The 23,024-nt window shown below is 31.3% G+C and overlaps 1 protein-coding gene across 5 annotated transcripts; it reads right to left on the minus strand.

The window, feature by feature from the left end:
* Positions 1–11,256: 11,256 nt before the first annotated feature.
* LOC128157698 (uncharacterized) lies at positions 11,257–22,134 on the minus strand. Of its 5 annotated transcripts, none has more exons than XM_052820291.1 (8): positions 21,964–22,134; positions 15,750–15,817; positions 15,522–15,598; positions 14,351–14,419; positions 14,106–14,204; positions 13,100–13,196; positions 11,768–11,879; positions 11,257–11,678 (listed from the first exon to the last, which is right to left on the minus strand). In XM_052820291.1, exons 3-8 carry the CDS (start codon positions 15,538–15,540, stop codon positions 11,391–11,393), a joined length of 684 nt encoding a protein of 227 aa, XP_052676251.1. In that variant the 5' UTR covers positions 15,541–15,598; positions 15,750–15,817; positions 21,964–22,134; the 3' UTR covers positions 11,257–11,390. The 5 variants fall into 5 exon arrangements, with proteins under 5 accessions (XP_052676251.1, XP_052676252.1, XP_052676253.1 ...); XM_052820292.1 differs by lacking the exon at positions 21,964–22,134 and adding an exon at positions 16,518–16,999; XM_052820293.1 differs by lacking the exon at positions 15,750–15,817.
* Between the last annotated feature and the right edge of the window lie 890 nt (positions 22,135–23,024).

Genomic DNA, 23,024 nt, shown 5'->3' on the forward strand with positions numbered 1-23,024 from the left:
CAAATAAGATATGCACGCACAAAACACAATGAACTTATTAGAGAATGAGTTGTCAGAGTTTATTTAAACTGTTGGAATTTGGGTATTTTTTTTTAAAATGTTTACTTGTGACAAAACATATATGTGGTACATACAGCTGTAGCTTTATGAAGAAAATTTTGGTTAGACCATATATACCTATCGTGCAAGTAAATGATATTTACAGAAAACTTGCAATTTATGGCGCACGAAATATACGCTAGTTTTATAAAGATTGACATACATGTAATGTACCACATTCTTTGAAAAATAATCTATTAAAAATTCTTCATTAAGTTTACTCTTACATGTTTTATGCGTATTACACGTAGTATTGTTTTTAAAACATGTAATTTATAAGAAAATAAACAAAAACCCTCGCTAAATTTATTTGCAAAAAAAAAAAAAAACACAGTAGAATTGATAAAAAATGGTATACCAGAAGCTAATACCAGTACATGTACTTTGACGCTGTTCGGTGGGTAATATTCGTTTGTAATTTACGAATTGAAATATTGACTGTTGCACTACAAGTACGGTATTAAATTCTCTCTCTCTCTCTCTCAAACTCTCTCTCTTTCTCAATTTGATAAGTGTTTATACCTATGAAAATTTTTTAATATTATATTATGACTTGATATGCAAATTTTTGATCTTGTACTGCCTAAATGTTATGTCATGTATTGGGATATGTCATACTTATTACACTGCATGGTCAGTGTATTTTTTACAGAAATACTATGCATATGTTAATGTAAACACAGCTATTACTAGAACATGTATGTAAACACAGCTAATTATTTTTTTTAATTATTTCAGCTCAAAACAGACTCTTGTTACCACATGGCTTTTACCGGTACCTGTTGATTCTTGTGGGTCAGCTCCAGAGATTAACCTGTCACCTCTATCCACATGCATATTCCTTGTGTTCTACAGACTATTTACCGGTAATTCAAATTAAATCCGATAATGCATGAACAATAATGGAACTTGAAGAAAGCATCATGCCATGTTGTGGTTTGTGTTTGATAAGAAATTATGAAAACAAAATTAAGGCTGTTTAAAGAAATTCATAATTGCTGTGAAAATTTGTTTTTCAATAAAAGTATACAATTATGTTTCCTTTATTTTTTCATTTCATAAAGATATTTAGATGTGTTTACATAATTGAAACCCCCCCCCCCCCTATTTAATTGTCTGCATTAAGATTACATGTAGGATATGTAAATGTACATTTGACTTTGAAATAACATCTGCTATGATAATTACTTTTGAAATGAACAAGAAACAACCTATTTCTACTTTTCTAAGGTATATATGCATAAAAAAGTAGAAAAACATGTCAAATTTGAACATTTTTCATTGAAATCAAGTCTGTCTCCAGCTACCTGGGTGTGTTTGAATTTAATTCTAATTTAAGGCAGATGTCTAACTTGTAGGTTGTAACTTACTGTTTTAGCATGGTTAGAAGAAGACTAGAAATCAGAATAGATTAGAAATTCACTAAATATGATTGTTAGCTTACTTTTTTCATGAAAACAAGAAATCACAAGCAGGACAGCTGTCTATTTGTTAATTAAAATGGTACAAATCATACAATAAACAAATAAAGATCAAATTTTAGAATCATTGATGATTGTTTTCAAATATGTGTGAGAAATGACTCAAGGAAATTGCCACACGTTTCATAAAATTAGGTAAAACATTTCAAACCATGACTTTTTATGAAAATCAAAAGATTGGGGGTTGGGGGGTATACATGTAAGGGTATTTCTAAGTGATGTGAAGCTTTTATCATGATTATATCATGTAGGCATATGTTGTATTGAATAAGGTTTCTTTTTAAAGGTGGTTGAACAAAAGTTGACCTCTAAAAGGTCAGGTAAAGATGTTTTACTATGGAGAACCCTGTAAATCTGTGTTTACTAAAGGAAATTGGAAATGGTGGGTTCACTTAAATGGCCATATTTTTATTAAACCTCAATGGAATTGGCAATATGTGGTATTCTTTTTCTCAGAATTGCATTAGCTTTCTTATTCTAAGACAAACCGTCTTTTCATAAAAATGTTAGTGTACTAAGTTAAAGATACAAGGAACAGTTTCGGATAAAGTACCGTCAATATTTTTGTAAAATTGAGAGTGACTGTACTTTAAGGTTTATCATTGTTGCGTAGATTCATGAAATGAATTTTTAAGATTATCAATAGTTAGAGGGATGTCTCTTGTTGGAATTGGTAAGCAATATTAAGGCCCCTAATTTTAAGTACATGAGAAGCAGAAATAAATTGTGAAACTTGCGGCTATGACAGATATGTTGACTTTACAGTGAAATTGAAGGTTACAAACGGGAGGTTATATAACATGAAATGTAGGTGGATGGGATATTATATGCCTATTTAGTATTTACTGGGTACGAGGACAATAGCAAGTTTATTGTCCCCCAAGACAGCAACTATTTAATGAGGCAAAGCCAAGGGAAATAGTTGCTGTGGAATGGGACAATAAACTTGCTATTGTCCGAATAGTCAGTTAATTGGTATTTCATTATACAGAAAACTTTGTCAGGGATGCAGAATTTCTTGATGATAAACAAAGTAGAGTTAAATCAAACTTTGTATTTAATGCGGCGATCTTATTAGGTCAGAGGTGTTCCGAGTTTAAGGTGATATGGGACACTTCCATGTTGTGACGTATTGTTTATCGAAATAAACAATAAAATAAAGTGTAATTATATAAGTACATGTAGTTTCTTTTCAAAAATGGTCACCTAACTCCTTAGCACAGTGGGTTAGAGGGTTTACTAGGAACCTGTAAGTCATGAGTTCGAATCCCGCTGGGGTTTTTACAATTTTTACCTTTTCAAATATTTTTAAAAGCTATTTTTTGGTTAAATATTGTAAAATTTGAAAATTCTAAACCGGTGAAAAGTTTTCAATTATATAGTACTTTAATCCACATTAATATCGACAGATGTCCCATACCACCTTAAAAAGGAGGGAAATCAAATTCTGCTGATGAATGGTTTTGATGACTATTCACCATGGGCAGATAGCATGGATACTATTTTAAATTAGATAAAAAGGCATGTTTATGCGGGCGCCTTCTAGTGATCAATTTGTCCGTCTGTCCATCCGAGATGGCTTGACAGGAGCATAGCTTCTCTCCCCTTGGCCCAATCTGGCTCATACCTCATCCACAGGGTTCCTTTGGTTGAAGATTGTGCAGTGACCTTGAACCATGTTTTTAGGTATAAGGTTAAGGTCATAGCAGAATTATATATATAAAATCCTTGTCTGGGGCATATCTTTTTTCCCTTTGGTCCAATCTGGCTAATACTCACAGAGTGTCTCTATGGTTACACGATGTGCAGTGAACTTGCATGAAATTTCTAGGTAACGGGTGAAGATCATATCGGATCATGCAAAAATCCTTTTTTGAGAGCATATATAATTTCTACTAACCCCTATTTGGCTCAGACTTCACATAAGCAGAGCTTTTGATTAAAGGGTGAAAGGGTGTGTAGTGACCTTGAACCTATTTTCAGTGAAAAGAAACTGTGAAGGTCATACCAGAATTATGTTTTTAAAAATCCTTGTCCTGAGTATATCTTCTCTCCCTTTGCTCCATTCAGCCTCATACTTCACCCACATGATGCCTTTGTTCAAAATATATGCAATGACCTCGAATGATGTTTGTAGATGAAGAGTCAAGGTCATATCAGATCACACAAAAATCCATATTTTAAGAGCATAGATATACTCTCCTTTTAGCCCCTATTTGGCTAATATTTTACCTTTACAGAGTTTATTGGTTAATGGCGTGCAGTGACCTTGAACCAAGTCTGTCAATGTGAAGGTCATAGCAGATCTTTTTAAAATTAGTTTTAAATAGTAGATTATTTTCCAAATATGCTTAATCTTGGTCAGATTGAACAAAAATGCATGTATGTTAGGGGGAATGAAATTGAATTAAAAGTTCTATGCCAGCTGGAAAAATTTCAAGTTATAGGTCAAGGTCAAAGCAGAATTCTCTGAAATAACATAAGCGGGGCCCTTTGAAATGTTCACCATTTCAATGTTGTCTGGTTCATAGTAATTTTACATAGAAAATATTCACAGAAGTACAGTAAAGTAAACTTTACATCGATAAGTTTCTGACAATTAATGACGCAACAAGCACACAGTACGAAAGGTCAACCTTTTGAAAAGCAGTGAAGAGGAAAAGTTGCTCAGAATTATGTTTTAAACAAAATTGATTTTTTACATAAATTTTAATTTTGCATTCTGGGTTAAGAAAAAAGATGTTAGTTCAAGGCAAAGTAAACTTGTACCTAAAATGAAGTCAAATTTGTTAAGTCGTACTTAAACACATTGTTTTTTTTGTTAAGTCGTTCTTGAAATGGTTAAGGGTTTTGGTTAAGTCGTACTTAAAAACATTCGGATCATGTTAAGTTGTACCAAGAATCATTCGATTTTTTTTTATCATTTTGTACTTAGGTTTCTTTGTTTCTAGATTAAGAACTCTGCTTCTTAGACGTACTTCTAGCGTTGCTTTCGACATTAGCGGAAAACCCACTCGTTGCTTTGCAACGAGCTTTGCTCTAGTTTTTTATTATTATTATTCTTCTTGTTTTTCCTTCTGACTTCTTTTTTGCTTTATATCTCAAAAACTATTCAACCGATTTGCAAGAAATTTTCAGGGATTATGTTAAATACTTGTCCCTTGAATCTTTTAAACTTTCAGTCATTAAGTCACTTTTGTTTTCTAGTTATGTCATTTTAAAAATTTTCAAAAAGTGATTTTGTCCAGGACTTTTCTCGTAAACAGTTGTTTATAAAGACTTCAAATTTTCTGTGATTGTAAATCTGCGGATTTACTAATGGCATTTTAACAAAAAAAAATATTTTATCACTTCCGGTAGAAACCGGAAGTGATTTTAATTTTTCGAAAAATTGAATTTTTTGATCGAATCTAAAACGAATATGTGTTTTGTAGAACTTTTTAAGCTGAATCTAACACTGAAAACCGTTTAAAAATCGGACGATGCATTACAGAGATATTTGGCTTTAAAATTTGATTTTTCCGGAAATTTTGATTCCGCGTTTTTGGTTAAGAAAGTAGTATCAAGTTCTTGGTTAGATTAACTTGTACCTAAAAATTATTTGCTAAGTCGTACTTGAACACATTCGGATTTTTTTTGTTAAGTCGTTCTAGAAATCAGAAAGGTATTTGTTAAGTCGTACAAAAAATCATTCGGATTTTGTTAAGTCGTACCAGGAATAATTCGAATTTTGTCATCTTTTTATTTTAGTTACTCTTGTTATTAGTTTAAGAGCTCTGCTTCTTACAGGAACTTCCAGCTTTACTTCCAACATTAACGGAAGACCCACTCGTTGCTTTGCAACGAGCTTTGCTCTAGTTCTTATTAATAATTGTATGCATTATATGGCCAAATTATTCATGACTTTTGGAGTTTCAGAAATGGTTTTCAAATCCAAGTTAATGTAATAAACCATAAATGGTAGATAATCACTGGTTTGGTCCAGCATCATATTTCAGGATATGTTGTGTTGCTTATTAATTGTTAATATTATATCATAAATGTTCAAATAAATACTGTCATCCTTAAATTTCCAAATAAATGATCCAAGTCCTCAATCAGGATGAACATAAGAGAAACAATAATCTGATTATCAGCACTTCTCTTCATCACTCATGGTTTCAGTTCTTTACATTAGTCTTATATTTTTTCGCATTGTGTCTTGTATTAGGAATGACCTTGTTAACACATACCAGTGATGTTGGAGGTTTGAAAAATTAAAAAACTTATATTACTGGTACTATTACTTTTAACATATAAGAAGGACTCATACGAAAGGATGATTTTAAGAAGCCACATGTAGAAAAATAAAATCCATAACGGCATATTATGAAATTGTATGCAACATAGACATACAGAACCTTATATAAATGGATTATTCTAAATGAAAATTTGATATCAGGTGACACTTGTCAACATTTTATTCTAATCTTGAAAATTTAAATTAATGTTACTTAACTTGAAAATTTCAAATCTTATATGACAGAGTGTATTTAAATATCTTATGTTTTTGTGATTTGAAAATGATGGGAAAAAATAATGAACACATCATATGAAATTTAAATATGACGTGAGCAATTCTATCAACCAATAAACCATGATATACTAATTTTTCTTTCCACTGTACTAAAGTCTTTGATTTTTACAGTTTAATAAAGGTGAATATCAGTCAGCTCTTCAAATGGTTTCACAGTACAGAGAATCAACATTATCAGTTATTGATAGTGAGTAGAAGATTAATTCTTCATGTTATGAGCTATATGTGCTAAAAAAATCATCAATACAAACATATAACCTATTTCCTTACAAATATTCTGATCAAGCTAATGTGCATGAAAGTGTTACACTAAAAATCATTTTGTGAGTCAATGTTGGTAAATAAGCTTGTCATATGCTAGAGTTAACTCATGGCCTCTACGCTAACAGCTAGGTATATACGCGCCTGGTTAACCTTACCATTTATCATGGTTAATTTCATTTGAGAAAATTCGAACTAAAATTGTGATTATTTGATATACAAACACTGACTGAATTAACAATTAATAATTTGTATGTTTGAACAAATAAGGATTATTGTTGAGCTATTCTGCATATAGGCTAGGCGATATTGTTTTCAGGTGAATAAAATACGAGCATAATAATCTGTAACGTTAACATAACACAATAGCACATGTCATGATAACACACCTACTATGCTCACTGGTTTAGATCACAGGGAACTGGTGTATGGTCTCGTCCTTTTTCTCACTCCCTTTTTATGACACCTGACATCGGTTTTTATTCGCAAAATTAGTCATACACTAATGATATCCATCAGTTTTTGTCATCCCGACTTGTTGTTTACATCGAGATTAAGGAAATTACCGGAAATCGGTGCAAGTAAAACATTTTGATATAAATGTTGCTATAAATAATATTTTATGCAAGTTCATAAACTTACAAACATTGTATTACTGTTTTCAACCTTTAATTAAGCAAATATACCGTCGCTGTAAAAATACGACAGTTCATCGCAAGACGACAGATGGCAATTTTTATATCGCATCCTACAGACCTTTGTTTTCCCTTGGACAGAAATGTCACATTTTCATTGGTTTAAACATAGCACGTGATTGCCTCATATATCTCTATATTTGTTCTGTGAGAAATAATATTAGGCAATATGGCCGTCATTGGTCGACGCTTCGCTTACTCATTTCGACATTTCATAGTATTTTATACATAAACTGCATGCCGTAAGTTCTTAAAGTATTTGGAGTAGTTGCCCTTTGAAATTCTTTAAAATTAGAGTAGTTGCCCTTAGAATATTGACGTCACATTGTTTTGTCTGGAGCAGAACAAAATGGCAGCGTCGAAATTTGCTCAAATCTCTGCAGAGGAAAGGGAGAAAACATTTAAAATTGAATAGCAACAAAACATTGTAAGTAAACATAGGTGAAGCAAAGATTTTGAAAGAGTATTTGTAAGGTGAGATTGAAAATTTTGAAGAGTTTAAATGAGTTAAATTGGACGAGATGTAAGGCATCTTGTACATGGCTTTGCGTAGATCATCGCTATTTGTGAATAAATATGTCGCTTGAAAGTCCTCGAGAAAACAAAACACTTATTAGGTTAGTTACTGACTCACTACGGAAATATATTGGGTTGATATATTGGGTTGATCAATCTCATAGAAGGCTCGGCTTCGCCTCGCCATCTATGAGATTGATCAACCCAATATATTTCCGTAGTGAATCAGTAACTAACCTAATACAGTGCTGCTATCCTGAAAGTTGACAAGGATAGGATAGGATAGGATGCAGGATGCACGATACATGATAGAAATATAAAAGTTAGGTTCTATCCTATCCTATCCTATCCTATCCTATCCTATCCTGCATCCTGTAGCCAATCAGATTCGAGTATAAATTTCAGAGTTATTTTGCAAAACGAAAATTGGCTAAACAATGTACTTTCAATTTCAATTTAATACGTTTTACAAGTTAAACCATTTAAGAATAATTATTATATCAAGAACGTGGTGCATAACATTAATGCGCGCTAAAATGACGGCGCTACATCTTTATCAATTCGTACGCAAGTACCGAGTTCCTGCGAGAATTCGTTGCAACATTTGATAACGTCAGAAATAGATTTCTGTATTTACTTCATTTAAAGTCTGCAAACTAATAAAAGCTTGAATTTATAAACGACTAATTTGGCATTTAATAAATAAACATGTATACAAGAAACAGACATTGCTTCACGTTTCATATAATTTTTCGATGCCCAATAACAGGGACGCATATTTCTGTCCGATATTAACCTGAACATATCGAATTAATAAATGTTACCTAGCTATAAATGCTTAAGAATTTTACTTTAAAAATAACTCCGAGTGGTTTAACTATAAACGATATAAACTTCCTAAAGGAATTATTTATTTTCAGATCGTGTTTACATTTATCGCCGAACGAATCGCTCGAATAATGAGAATTACGCTCAGTTATATATGATAAGAAAATAATTTCATAAAAATATGTGACTAAACAGTTCCTCAATAAGTGCATCGAAGTTATTTATCTGTTTTTTATGCATACATATTATTAAATCAAAAATCTAATCGCTTACCTGTTTGTTTACGTTATTGTGTCCATCCCGCGTACGATTTAATTTTACCGTAGCACAGGTAAGTAAGTTATCCCGCTGGATGAATATTCGGTTTTAAGATTTAATTATTCATTTTGAGTACTACATTAATTGATAAAATCATTTTATTTTAAAATTTCGTTTCATTTAACTTACATTCCTATATTTTGAAAGTATGGGATAGGATAGGATAGGATAGAGCTTACTTGCAGGATAGGATGCAGGATATAGGATAGGATAGGATAGTTTTGTCAACTTTCACGATAGCAGCACTGTAAGTAATAGTATATAAGCGTTCGGCTCTCGGGCCGATATACCGCGACCGCGGGCTAATATAGAATGCGATATTAAAAATTGCCTTGTAATAATCTATTTATATCGTATACTTTTAGAAAATATACCCTTTTCCGCCCTGTGCGATATAAATAAAAAATTCGCCAATGGGTGTGATAGAAACCCTAGGGGTGTGATATAAGATTTATATCACATCCCTCTCTGGCAATCTTCGGAATTTTATATCACACCCCTTTCCGTTAATCGTCGGCTATCATGACGTAAAGTTCTATAGGCTATATGCGTCGTTCAACTCCGATCTCCGAGTATGACGTCATATAGTACGTCGACGTCAACTTGGTATACAAACAGCTGGCGCAAAAATTCCAGTGAAGTTTATCAAAGATGGAATATATAGACTTTGAGTGATTTGTTAACAATAATCATTTATTACATGTTTTTATTGTTTCTTTAATATTTTCTTTAAGTATACGATATAAAAATCATAACATGGCAATGTACACCTGACGGCTCTCGGGTTGATATACAGCGACCTCGGGCTATAGTCTGTCCCAAGATATTTTTGCCGCATATTTTCTTAAATTATTCAATATTTATAAATACCTCTTGGTTCAGACGATGCTCATTCAATAGTATGAAAAAATCCCAAGATTTCCCCTTTGAAACGCCCCCTCTAGCTTGTCGGGTATCAGTACACGGCTAAAAATAAAAAGTCTACGAGGTTTTTCCATTGCCAAGGAGATGAAGACGCACGGATGATAACGTTGAAAAATTGCGCGAGGTGTCCCGAGTATTTCCGAATGGAGAAAAGATGTCAACATTCCCCATTATAATATCCGTAGGAAATCTGTTTTCGTTCCTGTGAATTTTTACGAGGGAAAACTGAAAATGTGTGAATGAAGTTATCTTGGGAATTTTCCCTTTCATCGATTTTAATTGCACTTCAGTCACAGGTATGTGTATTTTTAATAAAAATCGTTCAAATATGCAGCATAAATATCTTGGGACAGACTATAACATAGGATGCGATATAAAAATTGCCATGAAATAATCTATATATATCAAACCATTATAAAACCGCATGTTTCCTTTACATAGATGCTGCCGTTAATGCTAGACGTACAGAATCATTCATATTAAAAACCAGTATCAAATAATCGGCAGTATTAGAGCTTCGTTTTAAGTAAAATTTATAAATAAGTGGTTTGGAGACTCTCCCTGCTACGTGTGAACAAATGAATGAAGAAATTTTATTGCATGTTAAACCAGCTTGGCGCAGGTGAAAGATCAACACAATTTTAGAATATTTTACGTAAAATTGGTAGAGAATATAAGTACCAATGGTAATTGTGCTTGGGAAACCTACGGATTTACCCCAATTTTTTGTAAATCGCTTTTGATTAGTAAAAATGTGCATTATTTTGATGATTTTGTGGAATGTTTCAACAATATCTTCAATATACGGAATATATATTTTTTCCCAAGCAAGAACTTCAAAGTATGTGACTTAACAAAGGATTTTCTTCAAAATATATATGATTTAATGTCATCAATTACCTATGCCGATGTGATGTAAATAGATCATTTGCAATATTAGGATTCACCCGTCACGTGATTAAAAAGAACATTTGACGTCACAAAAATGCATCAAATATAACGTTTAACATCGGTGTCAATAAATGTAACATAGATTTCTAGAAATACTCCCGGTCAAAGTATTTTTGCGATGATTCAAATAATATTGTTTTCCAGCCGTATTTTAGCATTGTGACGCCTTAACATTGCTGTGATATTTCCATTTAATAGTAAATTATATAATCCGATGTTTAGAATTATTCTCCGCATCGCACCATGTATATGTAAGGGAATTCACTTTTCTAAAAGTCAATTATGTTTAATTTATAAAAAAAAAAATACTTTTATCCCATTTATCATCAAAGGGCATTTTTCCTTTAATAAATGGGGCCCTTTCACATGGTCACCATCTTAATCACATGATGAACCTCTGTCATTCAGTCAACTGAATGTAAACCGATTGATTTGGAAAGGTGACTGAATGGCATAGATATGTTAGAGTTTCCGTTCAGTCACAATTCAGTTAACTGAATGGCAGTTGTTCATCCTGTGAATGTTGTTTCGATCGAAATGGGTTGTTGTTTTTAGCAAATAAATTTGGTTAGTTAATGGATGAAACAACATCAAATTGTAGAATATATTCAAGGAAAATATGACGCAGACACATTTAGTTTGTGTGTTAAACATTCTAAAATGTACACCTGAATCATGTTAGCATTTTTTCAATACCCTTTATAATGCTTGTACGACAGGTATTAAGATTGTTATACATCATTATTCATTTATCGCTATTTTTTCCACAACATAATAGTCATCACTCTTTTCATTTCCATCTACCGGTGGATTCTCACATTCACCTGCACTTTGACCTTTCTGGTCATCAGTATTATCACTATGAGCATTCATCGGTTCATAACCGTCCATCTTGTTGGATACCACCAATGCTAAACGATCGTATTTGCCGCTTTTATTTTCCTTGTTTAATCCACTAAATTGATTGTCCACATCTTTTCTCGAACTGGATTGCTCTCGCTGTTTTGCTGGTTCTCCTTCTTTGCCTAGCTATACTCGAAATACACATAGCAATATAAGTAAAAATATTTTTGTTATCGAAACGTACAAAATGTTCACATATTACATGAAATTCTTACTGTAATATCTTTTATTTCATTGTATGTCGTGTTTTCCCCGTTTTGCTCTTTTGTGTTTTCTTCAACTGTGCCATCACCAGGATCATATACCGGGTTTGTTATCATACGATTCCTGAAAGAAGATATTACATTGCTTTGTGTGGTTTTTGGTTCTATTTATTTGCATTATAAGCAAATCGAGTTCATTTTGTACAAAAAGTGCTTTTAAGAAATAGTTTTTTAATTTGTTAGATTTTAGAATTAAATGAAATATCAAAGCGCAGCAGTCAAATTATTATAATTATCTCAACTTTCATTCAAGGTGCGCATTCTTATTTTGAAATTATAACACACACACAATTTTTTTGTAAAGAGTTTGAATTAAAGAAAGTAATAAAATACCTAAACATTGTAAAAACAGAAGACCTACAATCTTTTAATTTAAACGCATTTTTACAAATGTAATGTGAAATGTCTTCCTTATAGATCAATTTTTTTTTCAGTGCAACAAATGGGGGTCAGTACAGCAAACAGGAAATTAGGTAAGTGTCCTTAAACGTTGCTATTAATTTTTTTTACATGGAAATACTGAGAGGTTAATATTTTTTCATCATGGCAAAGCATGTTATAACATATGCACGAAAACGACTCTCACATTTTCAATGATTATTAACTTTTAAATGATCGGCCCATAAATGTGAAAGATACAAAAGGTTTCCAACAGCAAATTGTTACTTTTTAAAAATCTTCATTCAAGTAATACATCTTGTACAATGCTGATTGATTGTTTTTCTTATAGTTAAAAGATCGTGATGCATAACAATATTAGCATTAATATCGAATGTATATATAAAAGAAAAACCATTTTTTGGGGTTTCAAAATTTTAGTTGCTGGCTCTGTAGAGGCCCTATAGTCATCATTTTGTCTTTCATTCCGTCTGTTTGTATATCTATCTAACATCACTGTTTTTTGTAACAACTGTTTTCTTCCTTTTACCAAACCTGGCTCTTAATTCGCCCAATTTTGTATATAAGTTAAGAATTCGCATTGATCTTGAACCAACATTCTCGACCAAAGGTAAAGATTAAAGCAGACATCATTTTCAATGACCTGAACAGTTTCACGGCTTGATGTAAAAGGAATGAATGATCAAGGTTACATGTATTTAATTTTTCTAGGAGAACACTAAAAATAATAAAAATATATTACTAAAAATATATTGGGAGATTTTCAAATTTGATAAATATCTTTCCTAAATTAATAAGAATAGAGAATGACCGGGAAAATGATAAAAAGTCACATTTCAATTTGGTTGTCCACCTAGCTTTTTGAATAACTGTGTTAGGGCTTACGTTTCCTTACAAACTGCGCGCCATATACACACAAATACCAGGACTGTAACGACTGATCCAAACACCATTCCTCCACCTGCTGCACCGATGATTGTACCTGCATAATAATGGATCAGAGGGTGATTAAGATATTAAGCAAACTTGTTTTTTATGAAAAATAAAGGGTATGCATTTTTCATTGATACAATGATATTTTAGTTGTTTTCTAGTTCGTATTCAATTCAGCACTTGATTTTAAAGTTCGTTTCTGTAGACTACCTTTGTTTGATCATCACAATTTTTATAAATGATAAACAAATGAGAGATAAATCAGATTGTTCAAGTGTTTGCTTAGACAACTCTGTGAATAACATTTTTCGGTGTACATTTAGAGTTTTATTCATTTCATTGCTGATGTATATTGCTCAGATTAAAATGTATTCAAATATTAAATTTATTGATCAGATGTAATCTTTATCTTTTATATTTACATAATACACAAGGACTTTTATGCACCAAAAAAGATATTCGCATTATAATTTCCATTTGCAATGCATTCTAACTGCAAACAAGGTAAAATGCCAATTCTTGCATAAAGTGTAACTTTTTATGGCTAAGCTTGATTATAAAATGTAGATAGTGTTTGATTTAAATACAGCTGTATTTGTTGATAAATGAAAACTTTTTCAATCAAAAAGAAAGTATTTCTTTTAAGTAGTCTTCATTTAATTTAATGCAAAGTGTTAATGGATTACAAGTATATAAACAGGGTTTTAATCCATTTTTTAAATAAATATCTTACTGTTTATAAATTCGTGATATTTAAGTCTATTGAAATCCGAGTTCTAATTTAAATCCATTTGCATATCGTATATTAAAGTGGTTAACAAGCCAAAATATCATGATTTTATTTAAAATTATAGATATACATGTAAAATTGAGTTAAAAGAACTCCGAACTTTTAATTTCTAGACATCTTTATTATACCATTAACAAAATATATTTATTGATATATATCCACTTTTACCTATATTGGTGACAGGTTTTGTTACTGGTACAACCTTTGTCGTATTGGTACATGTTGTCTGTGTCAAGTTTTCCAATGCATTACAATCACAACAAAAATCTGTGACCATAAAAAATTGTTTAAGACATCTGTGTCAATTTGTTTTCAATAAAAATTGTAAACTGAAAGGACAGTTTAATAACTACTTATTGTGAAACATAAAAAAAATTAATCATGATATGCAAAATGATTTTAAACAAACTTACAACTGCAAACAAAAGATGAACTAGGTCGTATAAGGGGCGTTAGCAGTAGAACAAGTATGCACCTCTTTACTGGAAAGTAATATGTATAACATAAATAAGTCGTATCTTAAATTTTTGCAGATCATATATTTTACTGTTATTATGAATTAGAATATTTGTAAAAACAGATTTCAGCTCTCCTACTGAAATCAGTTACAATGGCAAGCATAAAAATCAATGCAGCATGAAGACACATACATTTACGTCACTGCTGTTAGAAATGAAATATAATAGTCTCAATGTTTAATAAAAACATGAATGACACGGTATCAAAGAATTGCTTTTCAACTCAAACAAACGTTGAAACCTTTTACTATCTATTATAATGAATTATTATACGTTTACGCTCTCTAAATTCCCCATTCACTAAAACATACGCAAGTAAAGTAACAATAATAAAGTTTTTTAAAATTCAAAATTACTAAGTTTTTGCATATTGTTTTTCCGTATATTTGATAAATTTGTCATTAACCAACTGACAATGATTACTTTTAATTTTTAAAGTGCGATGACTTACACATGCTCGACAAACAACAATACTTGTCAACATTGTTGAAGTGTTATTATACATGTATGCATATTTTGCACAAGTTGTAAATACATAAAATTTACTTACTTGTAGATATCTTGAATAGCAATAAAATTGCAATGTGCATTTTTCCAATAAAATATCTGCGTATAAACTCAATATTATTACATAATCTTAGTCTGTGTTTATACAGCAACACAGACAGTGGAGCATGTGACTATTGTGTCAACTTAATGACTGAAATATCAGTCATACACATGTAAACAATTAACATGGTAAATAGGTAGGAAACATTATTCATTCATTCCTTCCTTGTATGTGTCGCCTTCATCTGTATCATTCGAGATTTACTCGTCTTACAGCAATCGAGAACAGTTTTATTTGTTAACTTCCTGAACTTAACACCTTAATCATTTTATTTACAGATTGTACACTTTTCGTAAATGAAAGCTAAACAACTGCAAAGACCGGGTTTGAAAATGGCTATAGATTATTGCTAAAAAGCCATATAACAATTTTTCTCACTTTTCTATGCCTACGTAGGAAAAAAAGTCAACAAAATACTGTAATTCAAAACGCAAACTGGTTAATAGATTAACTTACGGAATATAAATGTAACCATTGTCTTCTATCGATCAAGTCAGCTGCCTGTTGAATTTCCTTGAGCACGAAGTGCATCCCTGTAAAATTGTTGAAAATATACATACAGTAAAAAGCTGTTCGTGAAAAACTTAAGCTCTGTACGAATCTTTAATTTTGTAATAAATTGAGTTTGTTGTGCAATGCAAATGAAGTCAAGGATATGGAAAAAGATGCGATTGCAATAATGACCTTTCGACAATTTATGCTGACACCAATGTACTCTTAATGCCAGGGGTGATGCAAGATCTGGAATGTGACTGCAAAAGAATATTGCTGATATGTACACAAAAGTGTATGCCTCTGGTTAAAGTGTATTTAACGTTGAATTGATCATCAAATATGCCAATATCATGCCATTGAAGGTTTTTAACAACAATACTTTATACCGTTGAAATATATCACTAAAAATTCAACAACAATACTTTAAACCGTTGAAATATATCACTAAAAATTCAAAATTCAATTTTCTTACATCTTAAGTGATTCACTTATCCCAAAATATTTCTCATTTATTTTTTCATATGATATTTACTGTTGATAGAAAGATTGATAACTTTAATTTTGATTGAAAGATAAATTACATACTTCTGGTCCCGGGTTAAATTGTTATGTGCGTAATAAAAAGGCACAGTCGCTTTGATTCATTAATGTATTTAAATAATTTTTGTTTGTTGGGGAAGTGTTTGTGGTTTCTAATAAATACAAATTAAAATCTTAATCTAATTTCCTTACAAGGAAGGTAAACAAATACAATAAATACTCATTCAAATGTTTAAAAAGAGCATTTTTTATAAATAAATTTAGTTCAGGAAGAATTATATTAATGTATGACAAAGAGAGCATATGTTCACAAAAGAATAGCTTAACACAGACTGAAGTGAAATCAAAAAATGTTAATACATTAACTTTATAAATGTTTCACGTTTGTGGAAAAAAACAAAGGTAATACAAAATCACAATTCTGACTTTAGGCTATTATCAGTTTACGATCGACCCTGAATTTCTCAAAATCAGTTTATTTCAAGCTTGGTCTTCAATCCTAAGAAATTACTTGGCAGTTAAAATATTATTTAAATGGCTTATTCATTTTTTTTTTGAGCTGAATATTTTACCTAGCTCAGTCAAAAGTGATCTCTTTGAATTTCCAATGCTATCCTCTATATTAAATGGAAACAAATGCTTGATTATGTATTTAACTTAGGGAAAAACCGGGGCCAGGAACTGTTGATCTGTTCTGAAAATATTTTGTCAATGAAATGTTAAATATTACTAGAGTTTTTCAAGAAAAGTAGAACTATTGAGTTTTATCAAAATTAAAACATAGGTAGTCACAGATTACAAAGCTCACCGAGACAACGCATCATCTAAATAAGACCACTTTTTTTCATATTATATGAAAAATCATATTTGAATGCTCTTGGATAAACATGGATACTGTTTTAACAAAGTATCGTATTATTATATCATATGTAAAAAATTGTATGATAATCATATGTTCATTTCATACCGTATTGTAAGATACATTATTTATCAATACAATTAAATACATATTGTAACCTATGATATTTACAATATATATATATATATATCATATAATACAATAAAATACTGTAATAAATAGTGATGCAATATAAAATTGTAACATATGATATTACGTTGTATTGTGTTATACATTATTGTATTTGATCACATAATACAATATTATATAAATGGTATATGATACAATACAGTTTTATATAAATCAATAACATCAAATAATGCATCAAAATTGTGTAACATATGATATTATATTGTCTAATACTTTATGATATTGTATAATTTGATTCAATATAATTTGATACAACATTGTATCACATTATATGATACAATACAATGTGATATAGCTTTATTATACAATATCATACAGTCATTTCATGCATATCTTTTACAATTTTATGCTACGCTATGGTATGCGACTTTAATGATATGCTACGAGATTGTATTCTATGCTATGAGATTTGTATGCAATGCTTTGAGAAATTGAAATGAAGGGCTTAATGACATGGTATGCTATGCAATGCTATGGTATGCTATGAGATTTGAACAAAAACGCCTCCATAGACAGAAGAGTTCCACACATTTCGAAGTAAAACAATAAGAAGCCAAAATTTACCAAAAAAATCTATCATGTGAACATTTATTTTTTCAAATAAAAACATTTAAAACCGAGTTCAAAGAATGCTGAATGCTATGCTATGGTATGATATGACGAATGCGATTGTATGAGATTGAATGCTATGGTATAAGATTCCAATGCTATGCTATGAGATTTCAATGCTATGCTATGAGATTTCAATGCTATGCTATGCTATGGTGTATGTTGTAAAAGATATGCTTGAACCGACTGCTTCATACATCGTACGATATTGTATAATAGGATGCAATATATTATATTTAATAACATTTAATACAATTCCATGTGATATAATAATCTAATATAATAAACCAATATAATAAAATACAATATCATATAATACACTATCGTATATCATATAATACAATATCATATGATACGATATTATATATTATACAGTATATTATCATATGAAACAATATTATATATTACAAAATCATATGAAATATTTCCATGTAATTCAAAAGAAAACAATATCATATTATACAATATTGTATCATAATATAAAATACTATACATAACAATACATAATACAACAGCATATCATAGTGTATGAAAAAAATCATTCAATATCATATCGTATCATATAACTTTTTACAAAATAATATATGATATAATATTGTACTATATAAAACAATAGTGTATCAAATCATACAATACTATATCATAGGAATCATGTTATATCATTTAACAAAAACACATATAAAAAGCAGGTTTGAGTGAGGCAGGAGATTTTTTAGCATCCTTGATAATGAAGATCAAGCTCTGCATCTGAAGTTGCCTCTGCGATTCATTTGTATTATACTTAAATCAACTATCAAGTTTGAAATAGTACTATTACATGTATCAATTAAACATAGGACCTGTTCCAAAAAAACTTAACCTCATCCAGAATCCGAGACCTATGGCTCAAGATTCAGCATTCAAGCCTGTCAGGTGCATAGGTATCATAAGACGCACCATCAATGCAAGTTTGGTGAAGTTAGGACCAGTAGTAACCTTTAAATTGTTATTAAAGGGCACCTACACCAAACACTTTAACAAGCTCTGAAAACCTTAATCTCCTCCAGCATCTGAAATTCATGGCCCAGATTCAGCATCCAAGTTCTTCACGTTTATAAGTAGGTGCAGATGCATCATCCATGCAAGATTGGTGAAGTTAGGACAAGTTATATCTTAGATACAGGACCTGCAACAAATATTTTAACCAGGTCCGGACGCCGACGCCGATGGTATAGCATAAGCTCCCCAGACTTCTTCTCGTATTCGTCAATAAAGTTACACAACTTTATGTTATGATCATTTCAGTTTGCAATGCATTTGTTCATTGATAATGTGTTATGCTTTCAAAAAGATTTTCAAAGCATCGCTTGGCTTTCTTAAAGGAGTACTTTCTCTGGCTTAAGTTAAATTTCAGATGTTTGTAAATGGGTCGCTATGGTCCAGATTATTACTTTATATAATCCGAATTATGACGAACAAAATGTCCCTTTTTGATATATATATCTTATAACGTCATTTCATTCGCCTTTTTCATGCGGATCAAAAACAACCCTTAAGTGTTAATTCAATGCACTTTAGTTTCTGCAATTTACCAGTTTAGTCGAATCAAGACCATGACTCTGTTATGTAAGTGTGTATTTTATGTTAGCGGGTATTTAGTGTGATCAGAGGTCACGTGTTTGATTTGACTGGTTCTTGGTATTGCCAAGGAGAACGCGTGTGGATATTTGTCGTCCGAGTTAGTGTGACCGTCAGTCGGATATGTCGTCTTTGTCATACCCTGTATTTTCATCATTATTGCCTGACGTCATGACGTCAGGCATATCTAAGGTTTGAAAGTCCCCTTCTCCGAAACAGTGCGGACAATGGGAGCAAGCAATATCAAGATTTTTCACTAAAAAAAATTAATCGATGCATGTTTTCAGTTTCAGCATTTACATTCACAATTGATGAAAATGTAATATAAGATGTAATAACAGCAGTGAGCTTGAGTTTTCATGTAAATTTAAAAGGCTGTTTACCATGCACGTAACACTGTGCCGGATAATTATGCCAGTGCCAAGGTGGCATTTTTGCACCCGCTTAAGCTGCATGTATCGAAAAATTCAAATATGCCATATGATAGACCATCGCTTAAGATAAGAAAGCTTAAGGTAAGATATTTACCTTTCAAAAATAAATTCCTATAGGAAAATATTTTTTCCCATAGGAAAATCAATATTCCTATAGGTTATTTGAAATTTCCTATCGGAATACAAGAACTTCCTATAGGAATTTCAATTCCGATAGGATTTGATGAAATCCGATAGGAAAACTTAATATCCTATAGGAAAACTGCATGTCTGAATCAAATTCCTACAGGAATTACCATTCTCCTATAGGAAATATAATACCTACGGGACTTTTAAAAAATCCTATAGGATTGTCAATATTTCCTATAGGAGAGTCAATTCTCCTATGGGAATTATCATTTTCCGATGGGCTATTAATTTACAAAGGTAAATATCTCACCTGTCAGGTGAAACACACTAAAAACAAAAGTGGTTATATACTCTCTAGACAATAGTCTATCATTTGGTATACATAGTTTTTTCCGAAACTGCATCTTAAGCGGGTGCAAAAATGCCACCTTGGCACTGGCATAATTATCCGGCACAGTGTTACGTGTTTAATTCTGATTTAAAATTAGATTAGCCATATAAGAACGGTAAAAAGGGGGGATGGGGTCTTCGCACATTTCGTTACATATTGTGTATTTCGGTACAATGTAATTATTAATTAGTGTTGGATTATCATCATTACCAAAGAGTCATCAGTTATGTTTAAAATAAAATATATTCATATAGCTGAAATGTTTACTGAAGAAACTATTTTGCCGAAGCGGGATGTGACTTGATTTCCATCATTTGGGCGATTTTATTCATCTTGAAAAGGGTATATAATTCGCGTGTCTTACTAAATGTACATTAAACAATTACTTGTCAGTTGTATATGTTTATTCAATATATTTCTTTTAAAACAATGGATCCAAAAGTAAAATCTATGTAGTTGTTACATAACAAATGTCAAAAAATTCATTTGACCTTATCCTCATGGATCAATGCAAATGGATAAGATCATCAAAACCATCAGGTCGAAATCTCCGCCGTTACGTGAATGGTAAAGCAGGACTTCGAGCCATAATGTCTCATTCGTAGATTTTACGCTTAGTGAATGAGTCAAAATTGGGGTTATGAGAATACTCCAGAATACACCGGATGTACACATCACAGGCACGTATACGTAGCATTGGGTATGGGGGGCTGTCTTCTTTTTTTGCAACAGGCACTTTTCTTAACTTGATTTTTACATACTTAAATATAACAAATGGAAATATCATGGACCCCCTCCCCTTAACTTTTGTCGCAGCATGTAATAAATGAAACTGAAAATAAGGAAATCTTATTGAATTGAAGTTACAATTAGGATTTTCTTTCGTGAATTTGAGAATTTATTCTTTATTTCTTTGTCACAATGTTTTGGATGAAGCCCCCCCCCCCCAACACACACACTTTAAACAACATTGCTACGTGCTTAAATATCATTTCCTATTTCCTGGTTTGAAATTTTAGAAAAGGCCTTTTTGTTAACTTTGCATCTTAATATAACAAATACAATTTAAAAATTGACCGTTTTATCTTCCGCTTTCCAGCTTACATGCAAATATTTGATATGTGTACATTGCTAAATAATTTTGATTTAATGAAATAAATTGATTTTAAGTAATATAAACATGTACATGCACTAGATCGAAGAAAAATACTGAAATTTCATTTGAATTCTGATTCTGAATTTATGATAAGCAGCGAAAATTAAAATTAATTTCTTATAAGCTTGCCGAATTGATGCGTGCGTGCTTCCACTGAATAATTTTGTTTAGTCAGGCAAGTTTTTTAGAAAGCTATGTACTTGTTTTCATTTAATACTTATCTTATTTTACAACTGGAGTTATTCCTGAATCACAAGTCTTACAGTAAAATGTTTATTTAACAAGTTACAATTATCAATGACGGTAGCTACACATGCAAATTTATTTTAACAGTTAAAGACTTTGCATCCACTGCATATTGATTGAAAAGTACGCTGTTGGTAGCACGAGTGACCTGCTATTGCATTACGGCAAAAGAATGTTTTAATCAGCAATCCATGAAAGTTTTGTGAAGGTATATATTTATAAATAACACTCACAGAAATGAGTTGTAAGTCGTAGAGCCTCTAAAGTCTGATGAATCAAATCAACGTCCAATTTGGGTGAGGTACAGGTAACGACTGAACTGAACATAGTTTACAATAGATACTGTGTATTATGTATTAATGGAATTCCGAACCCGATGGTAAAATTTAGTACATTTCTCCCTATCGTATTCAAAAAGACTGGTGTGTAAAACTTAAAAACAGACATGTATTATTTCTTTTAAAATATTAAGAAACATATTATTCGACAGCTGTTAACAATCAAACAATCCGACTGTAAATAAAGAACTCCAAAAGTTTTATGGTGAAATATATAGTGATTTTCATATAAGCAAAGTTTAAAAAAAAAGAAAGATAACACTGTTATCAAGAGGCATAAATATGTGAGCTTAATTAAAAGCTAATATATGTACTTAAAAGTAATGAGCATTGATTGTTCAGTCCTAAAATATAAACCCTACATTGGTTTGATTATCTAAATAAAAAGATTTTAAGTAGTTGGTCGTTCTCCTTACCTTTTTATAAGGGTTTTGTGAAGTTTTGTTACTCGGATATAAACTACATGAATTTCAAGATCTTGATAAAATCAGACAGTGATATCAGAATCTTCGACATCTTTGACTGCTGGACTTCACTTACTTTTAAAAATTTCCCCGATAACACCGTCATTCTATTTCATACTAGTGGTTTTATTTAATTCTAATATTTGAAACTGGTATGTGTCTTGGTTTGTTGAGTCAAGCTGACGAATGGCCTATTTCCTCAGCTCGTGAGAGTTAAAATACCCATGGAAATTTGAAGACGATAATGAAAATGATCTGAGTCTTGAACATCTGATGAAGAGAGCAGTTCCTTGCAAAATGCACTCGATTATCTCTACACTAAAAACATTCACTCTCTGTTTCTAAACTATTAGATCTTGCCTATTGTATCTTGTTGGAGATTTTTTATTGACTTAAAGTCTTGGTCTTGACTCTTTTTCTGCTTCATTCGTTTTCATTCTTTCCAATATTTGTCTTGGTAATCTTTTTGTCTCCTTGTTGTCGTTATGAAGG

The sequence above is a fragment of the Crassostrea angulata genome, chromosome 8 (assembly GCF_025612915.1).
Source record: "Crassostrea angulata isolate pt1a10 chromosome 8, ASM2561291v2, whole genome shotgun sequence".
NCBI classification, from domain to species: domain Eukaryota; kingdom Metazoa; phylum Mollusca; class Bivalvia; order Ostreida; family Ostreidae; genus Magallana; species Magallana angulata.

Bases quoted from the DNA above. Each gene is read 5' to 3' on its own strand.
- LOC128157698 (XM_052820290.1), bottom strand. From the start codon at position 15,045: ATGCACATTGCAATTTTATTGCTATTCAAGATATCTACAA. The intron at 14,420-15,005 runs GTAAGTAAATTT...ATTACTTTCCAG, and splicing joins GCTATTCAAGATATCTACAA to TAAAGAGGTGCATACTTGTT. The intron at 13,197-14,105 runs GTAAAAGTGGAT...ATTATTATGCAG, and splicing joins AAAACCTGTCACCAATATAG to GTACAATCATCGGTGCAGCA.